This window comes from Eriocheir sinensis, chromosome 37 (genome assembly GCF_024679095.1).
Source record: "Eriocheir sinensis breed Jianghai 21 chromosome 37, ASM2467909v1, whole genome shotgun sequence".
NCBI classification, from domain to species: Eukaryota; Metazoa; Arthropoda; class Malacostraca; order Decapoda; family Varunidae; genus Eriocheir; species Eriocheir sinensis.
The window spans coordinates 4612677-4625176 of NC_066545.1; the positions used below are offsets into that span (position 1 = coordinate 4612677).

Here is a 12500-nt window from a genome sequence, read left to right on the forward strand (position 1 = left end):
ATTATATATCAATTGTATTTTGTTCTAGGTTTGATTTCAGTCACGTGTATCGTGGTCTCCCTTTCCGCGCTATTATTGTGTGATTCTGTACATTTCGTTTTACTTATAGACAAATGAAACTAAAGGATGTGGGTAATACATTTCATCTCATCACCTTTCCCTCCTTACTCTGATCCTCCCTCTCCTCCTCCTTCTCCTCCTCATTTTCCTTCATATCTTCTTTTCTTCTTCTTCTTCTTCTTCTTCTTCTTCATCACTCTCTCCTCCTCCAGGCGGCGTCGGTGCTGCAGGAGAGCCCCGAGGTGGTGGTGGCGGCGTTGCTGGTGGAGAGGCTGGAGGACAACGAGGCCCTTCAGGTGACCGGCACCCTCACCCCGGCACCAAACGGGAAGGTGAGTCACCCCCCACCCCCTCCTCGCCGCCACAGGTATTCCCTCACCCTTCCACCAGTGTACCTTTTATGGCGACGCAAGTTTTAAAGCATTTTTTTCCCAAGCTAATTATTTGCACCTTCCTTATAGGTGTGCGATTCTTTTATTGTGTGTGTCTCTAAGAAACTACAGAAAATATATTTTGAGATGATAAATTAAAATTTTCCTAATCTTAACGCTTGTATTTTCCGCATCATTGCTCATGTAAGGGACGCCTGTCGTTTTTCCTCTTTCCACGGCTTCATGTCGGCCAGTAAGCTCCGAGGAAGACGACCCTTGAGTCTGTCGCTCCTCGCGTGCGGAAGGTGGTTCCTGTCCCTGTGGCGGCGACCATTTTTATACCTATTTCTGCTTTTTATCGTATTTTGCTGATATTTGAAGTTCCCTGGTGGTTTCAGAGGGCCCCAAACAGTAGGTGCTGGTGGTTGGCTAATACTGGGGCAGAGACACGTGCTGAAAGCCGTGGAAAATAGGTTAAGAGTGGTGTGTTGGCGAGTAAGGAGGATGAAGAGCTTCGAACACTAGCCGAAGCAGTGTTCAGGCTCCGGGAGGGTACTCAGTGCTTGTTCAGTGTTCACGCATACAGTTTCACAAACACGTAGGAAGCCGTTCTCACCGTGTGCAGGCCTCAGAGTGGGTCACTCAGTGCTTGTTCACGCATACAAATTCACACAAATACGTAGGAAGCCGTTCTCACCGTGTGCAGGCCTCAGAGTGAGTCACTCAGTGCTTGTTCACGCATACAGCTGCACACAAACAAGTGGGCAGCCGTCCTCACCATAATTTATAGCGAGGCTGTTCGAGCTATACAATGCTCCGTGTTTGTCCATCGTGTTTGTTTAGAACAAAAAAGGGATTCTGACTCTTCATTATTTACCCGCACGAACCCAAACCCAGTTCTGGGGGAAACCTGAACCTGGGTTTGGGTTTTGTGTTAAGGCTGTACAATGATCAAGTCGGAATGCGTGCGGCAAATAAAACATGACTTATGACGCATCACATAAACAAGCACACAGCAACCTCTCCACAGTTATGTAAAACAATATAGCAGAAATGTGTTCGCTTGTCTTCACACACGAGAGAATGCATTCGACAAAACTAGTGAAGACACATTAGAATGAGAATGTCATGCGTGGAGATAATTATATCATTAATGATTTCTCAAAATGCCATTTCATTTTCTGCGCAGGTTCTAACGCTCGTTCTTTCCTTGCTTCTTTTGAGTTACCTATTTTTCAACTTATTCATGCATACATACATTTATTTATCCTTTCCATATTGTTCAGTTATTTATATTCACTGCTAGAAAAAATGCAGACTAAGAAAACAATCAAAATTTGCGGAACGCAGTGCTCTTGTAAAGAAGACTACCTCCTCCCCACAAAAAAATAATCATCATATTATCATTCATGTACTACTCCTCTTCCTCTTCTATCCCTCAGGCGGGGCTGTGGCGCGGGCTGACACACGTACTGATGGACGCCGACGACTACCGCGCCTCGGACATCCTGCAGTACGAGGATGTGAACGTTCTGAGGGAGCTGAACAAGGCACGGCTCGGGTTCTCGCAGGATCTCCCGCCGCCGCCCAAACCAGCCCAAACTCCAGCCCAATTTCCAGCCCAAGTCCCTGGCGCCGCCTCCTCGTCCTCCCGGTCGTCCGATATTATATCAGTGTCGCGCCAGGCGTCCATGGGAAGCGGCAGCCCAGGGTGAGAGAGAGAGAGAGAGAGAGAGAGAGAGAGAGAGAGAGAGAGAGAGAGAGAGAGAGAGAGAGAGAGAGAGAGAGAGAGAGAGAGAATTTATATTTTTGCCAGCCACGAGATTGTTGTCCCCTCCTACCTAGGATCAGTAACTCTCTTTGAGGAAAAATAAACAGTGGCGGAAGAAAATTTAGTAACAAAGGCCTCGCATAAGCAGGCAAGTGGAATATAAACACAACCACAACCATAGCCATCTGGCCGTTTAGCCTTAAAAAAAATAGCAATTTAGCCATAACCACGTATCCATTGCCTTTACCACTCACCCATACAGCCACGGCAATCACAGCAGAGTTTGAAGGCCAGGTTCACATCCCAGCGGATTTAAAAGGCCGCAATCTAAGTGACTGACTCACTTTTCTGGTTCAAGTCCAAGGTCACGGCTCCTACTGCAGTTGTGGTGTCGGCCGTTTGGCTTCTCGGTGGCAGTAGGCCTGGAGTTGCCAAGTGCCAAATGTTGTCAGCTGTCACCCGCATATTGTTTATTGTTATGTTACCCGTCACGAAGCGCTTTGGTATTGTTGTCAGGCTGGTGGGGAAACTTTTGGAGGGAAAAGGAATTACAAAACAGTACTTGTATGTTTTACTTCTTGAGTATGAAGAATTTTAGTTTTTTAGTGTCTTAGTGTGTGTGTATGTGTGTGTGTGTGTGTGTGTGTGTGTGTTGGAGGGGGTGGGGTTGTGTGTAGAGCCTTGTGACCACACCTAGTGAAATTAGCAACGATGTCACCTTAGAGTTAACCTTATTGATTATTCTACTTCCAGAGAGAGAGAGAGAGAGAGAGAGAGAGAGAGAGAGAGAGAGAGAGAGAGGGGGGAGGGGGGGAGCAGCTTTTATTTTTAATAACCTTTTGTTTAATGTATGTCAATTCTATGATATATATTTTTTTTCAAGTTTCCGAGACATTGTTCAGTGTCAACATCTGATTTACATTCATTACGTTGCATCTGTGTTCACTAATCCAATGTCTGATTGAAATTAAATCATATTTAGTAACTGCCAAAAATCTTAAATAGCAACATTTACACTTTATTTCCTTACCGTATTTTCTGGTGGAGAAAACGCACCGACGGCTAAGACTACTTTGATATGTCCACCCAACTCAAAAAAAATATTCCGTTATCCAAGAAACAAGGTGAATTTTGACATTTTGTGATGGAGTTTAGTCTTCGACGTTGTAATTAATTTACTCAGACAGGTGGTCCATTTGTTGTTGTTTTTCACCTCAGGTCAAAGACTCAAGACTCTCGTCCGAGTAACCAAGGTGACCGCCGAGGGCAGCAAGCCGTGGACAGCACGAAGACAAATGACACGGAAAAATGTGATAAAAAGGTAATTATAGAAGACGAAAAAGGGACAAAATCTGAGGACAAGGAAACAAAAACGGAAAAAGAGAACGATAGTCTTCTGCATACTACAGAAAGTGTGAAGGACAGCAAAACCGCATCAAAGGAGGGAGCGACTCAAGGAGACAAGGATGAAGGGCGGCGGGGAGGGAACGAGAGCTGCTACAACACAACGGAGTCTGAGTTACGCAGCGAGCAAGCCAACGCGCGGAAGAGGAAGACCTCGATAACCCAGAGGATCAAGGGCATGCTGAAGAAAGGCGACGCGAAAGCCAAAGAGAAGAAGGACAAGGAGAAGGACAAGAGTGAGGCTGGGGACAGTGAGGTCAGAAGGGGACTGTCGTTCAGGTACAGGCGAGGCAAGAGCAAGGGTCGAAAGGAAGGCTCGGCGGTGGGGAAGGACTCAGCAGGAAAGGAGAGTCAGCAGGATGCGGATCAACATCATAAACCAGCAGATAAACAGGGCAAGGACGCGACTCAACAGCAAAAGTCAGGCTCAGACAAACGTAACAAGGGGTCAGCAGATGAGCCAGAGAAATCAGCGTCAGCATCTAACCGACAGCGAGCAGGGTTACGAGACACGAAGTCAGCAACGCCGCCACACAAGCCAGGCGGGGGGGCATCAGACGGGGCCAAGTCAGCACCCGAGCCATCCACGCCGTCCAGCACCAGGAGCCCTGCCCCGGTCCTCCGGGAGCAAGAGTCACCAGGCAGCAGCTACGTCACGGCAAACAGCACGCTCCGCCACTCCTCCCACAAGCCCCGACTCACTCGCACCAAGCGACTCGAGGCCTTCCCTTCCTCCTGCGACCCTGGCAGCCCAAGGTCACCCGCTCAAAGTGAGGCCAGGTCACCCCCGGACACCTCCCCAAGGTCACCACCACAGAGGGAGGTCAGATCACCCACGGGCGCCTCTAGGGGGTCACGGGGCCTAGCTGACTCAAAGGAGGAAGAGGACGAGGACGAGGACGAAACGACGAGGCTGCTGAATCGAGTTCTCCGCGCCATACAGATCCTGGAGAAGGAGCGACCCGAGCTGGTGGAGGAGGCGAAGGAGGAGGAGGCCCGGCGCTCCCCCGATCACCCCCGCACCCTAGCCAGGACGAAGGTTAGCACTCATCTCCCCCTCACCTTATTCTCCCCCTCTCATCCCCTACTCCTCCCTCCCCCCCATCCTGGCCCAAACCTCCACTTTCGTTTTGGTGTTGCTTCTCCCTCATTGTTGTTCTTATTGCTCTTGTTGCTATCACTGTTATAATTATTGTTGTTGGTATTGTTATTGTTATTGTTTTTATTTTCACAGGGTCGGCGCCCCCCTACCCCCCGCCCCCTCCGCCACGAGATCCGCGGGAGGGGAGGAGGATCCCGCATGGAGGAGGGAGAGTGGAGGAAAAGGACTGGAAGGGATGAGAGAGCAAGAGGAGGAGGGGGAGGAAGAGAAAGAAGTGAAGTGGGAGAGAGGAGACAGAAAATTATGGGAAGTGAAGGATTAAGGAGTCTGTCGCAATATTACTCCTGCTCGGATGAACTCCCTCCCTCCTCCCCTCCCTCGCGCCCTTCTCCTTCCTCCCGCCCCTCCCCCTCGTCCCCTCCCTCACACAAGCCATCTCCACTCACTCTCCCAAAGGGGCGACCTACCATCTCCCCCCTCGGCCCCTCCCACCCCCGCTCACCTCCTCTCTCCCCCCTCAACAGGTCACGACCCCGCACTCCCCCTGTCTCCCCTCGCTCTACCCCCGTGTCCCCCTTTAGTGTTTCCCACCCCCGCTCCCCTCCGATGTCCCCCCTGAACCGTATGTACCCCCGCTCCCCTCCTCTCTCCCCTCTCGCTCTCCCCCAGGCTTCAGTAGACGAGCCTTACTACAGTGCTTGCGAGAGTCTGGACGATGAGAGGGGTAAGTGAACAACCCACAAACCTCTTTTTTCAACCCCCCTTCACCTTTCCACGACTCTCCTTCCTTCCTGCCCCTCCTCCTTCTTTCCTTTTTCCTCCTTTCTTTGGCCCATTTTCTTTGACGCATTCAACCCTCGCAATAACTATTTCCAAAGGTCATTAAGGAGGTTAGTCAAGTTCTCATGAGTTTTTTTTTCACATTCATGGTGCAGAATATTTGTCAAGCTGTTACTGGGCTCATAAAACTACCCATGGAAATACCCAAAACCTATCCGAAAGCCTTAGGTAATGTTGGTGTGTAAGCCCCAAACGTTTGAGAAATGGGAATGTCTTACCAATAATCATCTTGTTTTTCCATCTACCGTCGCCTCCTTGCCTTTTATCTCTTTCTAACCATCTTTCTTTACTTATCTTGTCCTTTTAGTAATTTGTATGTCCATTCACTATTTGGGTTTCATATCAGGGCACGTCTGTTTTTTTTTAATTTTTTTTTACCAAGTCTCCTCTTCATTGTTTTTTTTCAACTAGTGCTTGCAATAAGTATTTAGTTCATTTGCACCATGTTGACCTTTCTCGCGGGTTCATGTGTTTTTTTTTTTGCTACTATTTGAAGTTTTTGTTAGTTTAAAAGTATTTGTTTTTTCTCTGGCTGGTAGCACTTCAGTGTTTCAGCGTTTGTGCATGAGTAATTTAGCTTCTTGAGATGGTTTCTTCGATTTTGTTTTCTTTTTCACACCACTTCAAGTTCAGTTGCGTTCAGAAAGTTAGTGAAGTTTTCTTTGACTTCCTCAGAGTCAAGATTTCCTTCGTTGTTAATGGTTGCGTGTCTTCTCAGGCTCACTGCAGACTCAGGATTCCATTGGTATAGATTCATTAAATCCATTAACAGCTTTCTTTCCAAGTTATCCATCTCTCCTCAACGTGATACTGAGGCAGGTGAACACAGGACGGCAGACGCCTCCACTCCTCCCTTTCTCCCACCAGCCGCCTCCCCGGCGCCCCCCAGGAGGCCATCCAGGAAGCGGGGCAAGAAATCTGCACGGAAGTCATCATTTGCTGAGAGGCTGAAGGAGGCCATCGCACGAGAGCCGAGCCAGGACTCCGAGCAGGACGCGCCCCTCAGACCCAGGTAAGGATATCTCGATGGAGACTCACGTGGCCGTGGGCAGGCTTTTTCTCATCTTCCTGTTCATCTTTAGGAACTGTGTCAATCTCCTCTGTAACGGTCTTCTCTGTCACAGAGGGGGCAGCCTTTTTCTCATCCTTCAGTTCATCTTTTGGATCTGTGACGAGCTTCTTTATAACGGTCTTCTCTGTCACAGAGGGGGCAGCCTTTTTCTCATCCTTCAGCTCATCTTTAGGAACTGTGACGTTCTTCTCTATAAAGGTCTTCTCTGTCACAGAGGAGACAGCCTTTTTCTCATCCTTCAGTTAATATTTAGGAACTGTGACGATCTCTCCGTAACGGTCTGCTTTGTCACAGAGGGGGCAGCTTTTTTCTCATCCTTCAGGTCATCTTTAGTACAGAGAGAGAGAGAGAGAGAGAGAGAGAGAGAGAGAGAGAGAGAGAGAGAGAGAGAGAGAGAGAGAGAGAGAGAGAGAGAGAGAGAGAATTCTTTGCTATAAAAAAATAGTCGCTGTCCTGCTTTCAGCCTCACCGTCGAGACGCCTCTTTATAAGCCTTTTTCCAAGCTGATTATTTTGCCTTTCCTCATAATTGTTTACTTCTTTTGTGTCCAAGGAAATACACCAAATATTCGGGATGATAAACTGATAATTACTTTTAGTTTAATAAGTCTTATATTTTTCGTATTATTTTTTATACAAGGAAGACCTGTCATTTTTCCTCTTTTAAGGAATATAGTGTCCTGAAATAAGCGACTGAATTAATAGATTAATGTATGTGCTTTTTGTTTATTCTGAAGATATGTTGTTGTGTTATATATAAGATTATTAGTTTTCTTTATTTATTTTCTTCTTTTTCTTCTTCTCTTTCTTCGTCTTCTTCTTTTTCTTTTTCTTCTTTTTCCTCTTCTTTTTCTTCTTTTCTTCTTCTTTTTCTTCTTTTCTTCTTATTCTTCCTCTTCTTCTTCCTCTTTTTCTTCTTCTTCTTCTTCATCTTCGTTTAACGTCCTTATTTTCCCTTATGAAGTTGAACAATTTTTTTACATGTTCCTTTCTTCTTTTTTCTCTTTAGGATGAATCGACAAGAATCTGCTGGGTTTGTCCTGGACCACAACCTTCCCCAGTCCTTCAGCAAAGAGGAGGAAGAGGAGGAGGAGGAGGAAGAAGAAGAAGAAAACGAAGAAGAAGAGGAGGAGGAGGAGGAGGAGGAGGAGGAGGAGAAATCTGAGAATTCCGGCGATGAGGAGGAGGAGGAGGAAGGGGGAGGAAAGAAGCAAGAAAAGACGTGCTCCTCGCGGTACTCCTTCAGCTCAGACTACACTTCAGGTGACTGGACCCGTATTTTCCTTTTCCTTCCTTCCCTCCTTTATCAATTCACCCATTTATCCATGCCTTTCTTTCTTCCTTTCCTTCTCTCTCATTTCATTTATTCCTCTCGCTCCTCCTGTTTCTTCCTTTGTCTTTTTCCTTTCTTCCTCCTATTCTCATTTCGGGGCTCAAGTCCACATATTTGACAAGGCTTTCGTAGGCATTTGGGCATTTCCAGGGATAGTTTAATGACCCTGGAGGTAGTGTGACCCTTCCTCCGTACCATGAATGTGAAAAAAAAATCATGAGAACCCGATCAATCTCCTTTTCGGTCTTTGGTAATAGTTAATGTGGAAGGTGGGAGCGTCTAAAAGGATACCGCCCCTGGATTGTTATTGTTATTTTAAGAGACGAAATATTAAACCTCTCCCCTTTCTTTTATATCAAACACCTTTTCCTATACACCATCGCTTGTAATATTTTCGCTATTTAGAACCTTTTGTCTTCCATTTCCCTTTTTTTTCTCTATCCCATCTCATTTATCGTCTCTCTTTCTTTGCCACATATTATTATTCCTCTCGCACCCACATATCTTTCTTCCACCTCTCCCGCTCCACTCTCCTGAACCTTAACCCTCCATTTCCCTTTTTTTCTCTCTATCCCATCTCATTTATCCTTCCCTTTCTTCACCTCATATTATTATTCCTCTCGCACCCACATATCTTTCTTCCACCTCTCCCACTCCACTCTTCTCAACCTTAACCCCTCCATTTCCCTTTTTCTCTGTCCCATCTCATTTATTACACCATTTCTTCACCTCACATTATTCTTCCTCTCACACCCACACATCTTCCTTCCACGTCTCTCTCCCCCCTCTCTCTCTTCAACCTTTCCCCTCACACCTCGCTCTCTCATTCCATTTTACCCTCACACTGTCACTTTCTCCTACACGCTATAATCCACCCGAGACGCCGAGAAAGAGAAAATAGAAGTGAGAGTGATAAGAGGAGAAAGAGGACGAGAGAATATATAAATTAAGGATAGGATGAGTTCATACAATCTCTAGGCTATTATCTCTTTATTATTCCTCTGAGCTGCCTCCTTTCCTGAAAAAAACAAAAACATATACATATCAACAGTTTACCGAAGATAACACAAGGAAGTATACGTCAACACAGTGTTTCAATATGGTTCTCTGTATAATTATTCAATGTATGTTTCTTTTTTTCCGATATTACCATCACCTGTTGATTACATGACCGTGCAGGTGATGCTGTGTGTCCAAGTATTCATGTGATTAACAAACAGCTTATTATATTTTACATGACACTTGGGATCAATTTCGTGTTTGGATTTATTGTGCAACTACTTATCAGTCACCACAAGTCCCTATTGAAACTATTAACTAATGGGGAGCATACTCACTCGCCGCCTCCACTCCCGACGGTACCAGTATTCAACCTCTCCACACACACCTCACTCTTTTATTTCAAGTTATTTCCCCCCAGTGTCCCATTCCTTTGCACTCTTCTAGTCCCCTCACCCATCCATTCCACGTTATCCTTCTCTGTAGACCCTTCCCTTCCTATCACTCTTACAACTCATCTCTCCATTCCATATAATCCACCCCTTCTCCACACCCTTCCTTCCCGGCACGCCTCACCCTTTCCTCTCACTTCCCTCAGAGCTGGATGAAGTGTACGAGGAGCTAGGCGCCGCCCTTGAGGGTCTAGAGGGGAACGAACCGCAAGGACCCCGCGCCGCCGCCCTCACCCGCCTGGCCAGGGGCATACTGAAGGTGGGTATGAGGCGGGAGATGGAGGCGAGGAGTAGTGCAGAGGAAGAAGAGGTAAGGGGAGGGGCACTGAAGGGTAAGAAGTTAGGGAGGGGTAGGAAACAAGAGGATCGGTGGATAGGACAGTGGAAGAAGGGAATTGAGGGGAGTGGGAAGGGAAATCAGATACAAATGGATACAAGCCAGTTTCAGTAGACGGTATTTTTAAAACGTGTGTCCTCTCTTGAACCATAACATCTTCCTGCACTAAGGGAGGAGGGCATCATCAGCTGTGTGTTTTGCTGTGTAACGCAACTCTTTTTTGGTGGAACGAATTTGATCACAACTCCCTTTAACTTTTTTATGTCCGCTTGACGTAATGACTGATAAGCTGAACATTGACTGCATGACTTACTTCAGATTTAAAGGAGACCGCCCGGTGTGAACCTTGAGTTGCAGTCTCATTTTTTTTTCCAGCGAGGCCTCAGCGAGTCTTTCAAGGACGTGCCTCTAGGCCTGGACGGCAGCACGCTGAGGGCGGGTCCCCAGGGGGGCGGGGAGCAGCTGATGCCACGCTCCCTCTCCCTCTCCGGCCGCCACCCGCAGCACGCCAGCGCCGCCCACACCCCGCCCCCGGCGCCTCATGACTCCAAGGTAGGGAAAGAAATGAAGAAAATGGAGGTGGAGCCCATTTTGTTAGATAGATGGTCACATTATTGAGAAAACAAATTTGAATATACTGAGTACACAAATTTTATGATTGTTTGGGTCATAGTTTGGTTAGGTCAAGAGTATCTCCAGACTGGCAATCCTTGAAATTGTAGGAGAATTTGTAGCAGATGTCAGAGAGAGGATCAGGTGGAGAGGAAATTCGAGCATTTGCTGGAGAAGGATGGAGGTAGAGAACGTTGGGAAAGGCCTTTGTCCTGCAGTGGACTAGTAATGGGTGAAGATGTGATGACGATCACCTCATTTACGTTCGGTCAGTCAGGCAGTCACTCACTAGGTCAGCCAGCTATATATTATAGTCATCCAGTCCTTCCATAAGTCCGTCAGCCATTTATTCTGTCAGCCCAAAAACTTTCCCTCCGCCCCCAGGTGCGTCGCGGTAAGCCGGTGGTCACGGGCAACTGGGGCTGCGGCTCCCTCAAGGGCGACCCCCAACTGAAAGGTAAGTGTGTGTGTGTGTGTTGGGGGGGGGGGGTTTCAATGGGTGATATACCAATTTCCATGTATATATGTGGACCATCTACATGTATGTCTGTGTATCATTGCATTATCCTATATTTGTATAGCATCATGTAGTCCTATGTATTATTGTCATTTTCATGTGTAGTATTATGTCCATGTATTCTTTGTGTTATTTATATGTATTACAAGCGAAAGAAATAGGAACATAGTGAGGTACAGAGCGGCATTAGAACTGACATTGCCTTTCCCTCCGTTCTCTCCTTCTCCTCCTCCTCCTCCTCCTCCATAGCAATGCTCCAGTGGGCCGCCGCCAGCCAGGCCGGGGCGCCGCGACTGGTCTATTGCACCTTCGGGGAGCCCGAACTCGTAAAGGTGTGTGTGTGTGTGTGTGTGTGTGTGTGTGTGTGTGTGTGTGTGTGTGTGTGTGTGTGTGTATGTATGTATGTATGTATGTATATATGTATGTATGTATGTATTGCAGCCTTTTAGACGCTACCCTACACAACACGTAATACTTCCTCCTTATGCCTCATTCCTCCCAGTGTCGATGCTCCTGCACTTTCCTCCCTCTAACATCCTTCCCTCTAAAGGATACACAAGGATTGGAAGAGTATACAAGAAGCTGCTTGGTCTACAAATGCTAGTTCCCGAAAACCCATTTTTCACCATCTCCCACGTCCCTTCCTTGTCCATCTTTTTCCTACTCTTTTCAGATGACCTTCCTCCTCTTTCCATCTTCAAAACCATCTATCACTCCCCTTTTCCTCTCCTTCTAAAGACTTTCTCTCGTCATTCCCATCCTCTTCTCTCTTCCCTTCCCTAATTTCCCTCTTCATTCCCATCCTCTTTCCTCTCCCTTTCCCTAATTTCCCTTTTCATTCCCGTCCTTTTCCCTCTCTTTTCTCTTCCCTTCCCAAATTTCCCTCTTCATTCCCATTCTCTTCCCTCTTCCCTTCCATAATTTCCCTCTTCATTCCTATCCTCTTCCCTTTCCTACTTTTCCTCTTCATTCCCATCCTCTTTCTTCCCTCTCTTTATACATTATCTTCTTCCACAATGGCAAATAAGCTCGTCTCCCTTCACTACTATGGGCCCATATTATCCTCCTCTCAGGCCTTCCATCCCCCTTTCCCCCGCAGCTGGACACGGTGGCACGGTTGGTGAGTGACCGCGGGTGGACAGTTGGGCAGCTGGTGGCCACGGTGCTGCGTCACTGCGAGGCACGGCTCCGGTGGGGGGCGGCGGCGGCGACCCTGGAGGCGGAGCTCACGGAATCAGCAGACTCCACGCTACCCGAGGCCTACAGGTGGGGAGGACGGGGGGGAGGGGGAAGGTCTCTCTCTCTCTCTCTCTCTCTCTCTCTCTCTCTCTCTCTCTCTCTCTCTCTCTCTCTCTCTCTCTGTTCGTAAGGGTATTTATTACATGATCAAGTTTTCAATAGCGTCTACAGATTTTATCAAAGTTAGGACATAATGATTCTAAGTAAATTCAAGTAGATAAATAAATAAATGATCATGTTAATACTTTTGTAATGTGTTTTCCTCTAAACGATAAAATTTGCTTCGAGAGATTAAGAAGGTTATTAACAAGGTTTATAATTCTCCATTATATAGATCTTTGTCTTTGGGAATAGTTGATATAGCAGTGTTTGGACTTCAGTAAGTTAGATGT

The 12500-nt window shown here is 46.9% G+C and overlaps 1 protein-coding gene across 5 annotated transcripts in view; it reads left to right on the top strand.

Annotated features, from left to right (window-relative positions):
• The window catches only part of LOC127008101 (serine/arginine repetitive matrix protein 2-like), a 23145-nt gene that overhangs the window by 9510 nt on the left and 1135 nt on the right, over window positions 1–12500 (top strand). For 4 of the 5 annotated variants that reach the window (XM_050879690.1, XM_050879687.1, XM_050879689.1 and 1 more), the window contains exons 7-17: window positions 273–392; window positions 1874–2142; window positions 3421–4645; window positions 4841–5432; window positions 6416–6560; window positions 7629–7882; window positions 9550–9713; window positions 10116–10292; window positions 10737–10809; window positions 11119–11201; window positions 11969–12135. In XM_050879690.1, the coding sequence (XP_050735647.1) occupies window positions 273–392; window positions 1874–2142; window positions 3421–4645; window positions 4841–5432; window positions 6416–6560; window positions 7629–7882; window positions 9550–9713; window positions 10116–10292; window positions 10737–10809; window positions 11119–11201; window positions 11969–12135 (3269 nt within the window). The remainder of the gene's footprint in view (window positions 1–272; window positions 393–1873; window positions 2143–3420; window positions 4646–4840; window positions 5433–6415; window positions 6561–7628; window positions 7883–9549; window positions 9714–10115; window positions 10293–10736; window positions 10810–11118; window positions 11202–11968; window positions 12136–12500) is intronic. The other variant, XM_050879691.1, reaches the window with a different exon arrangement.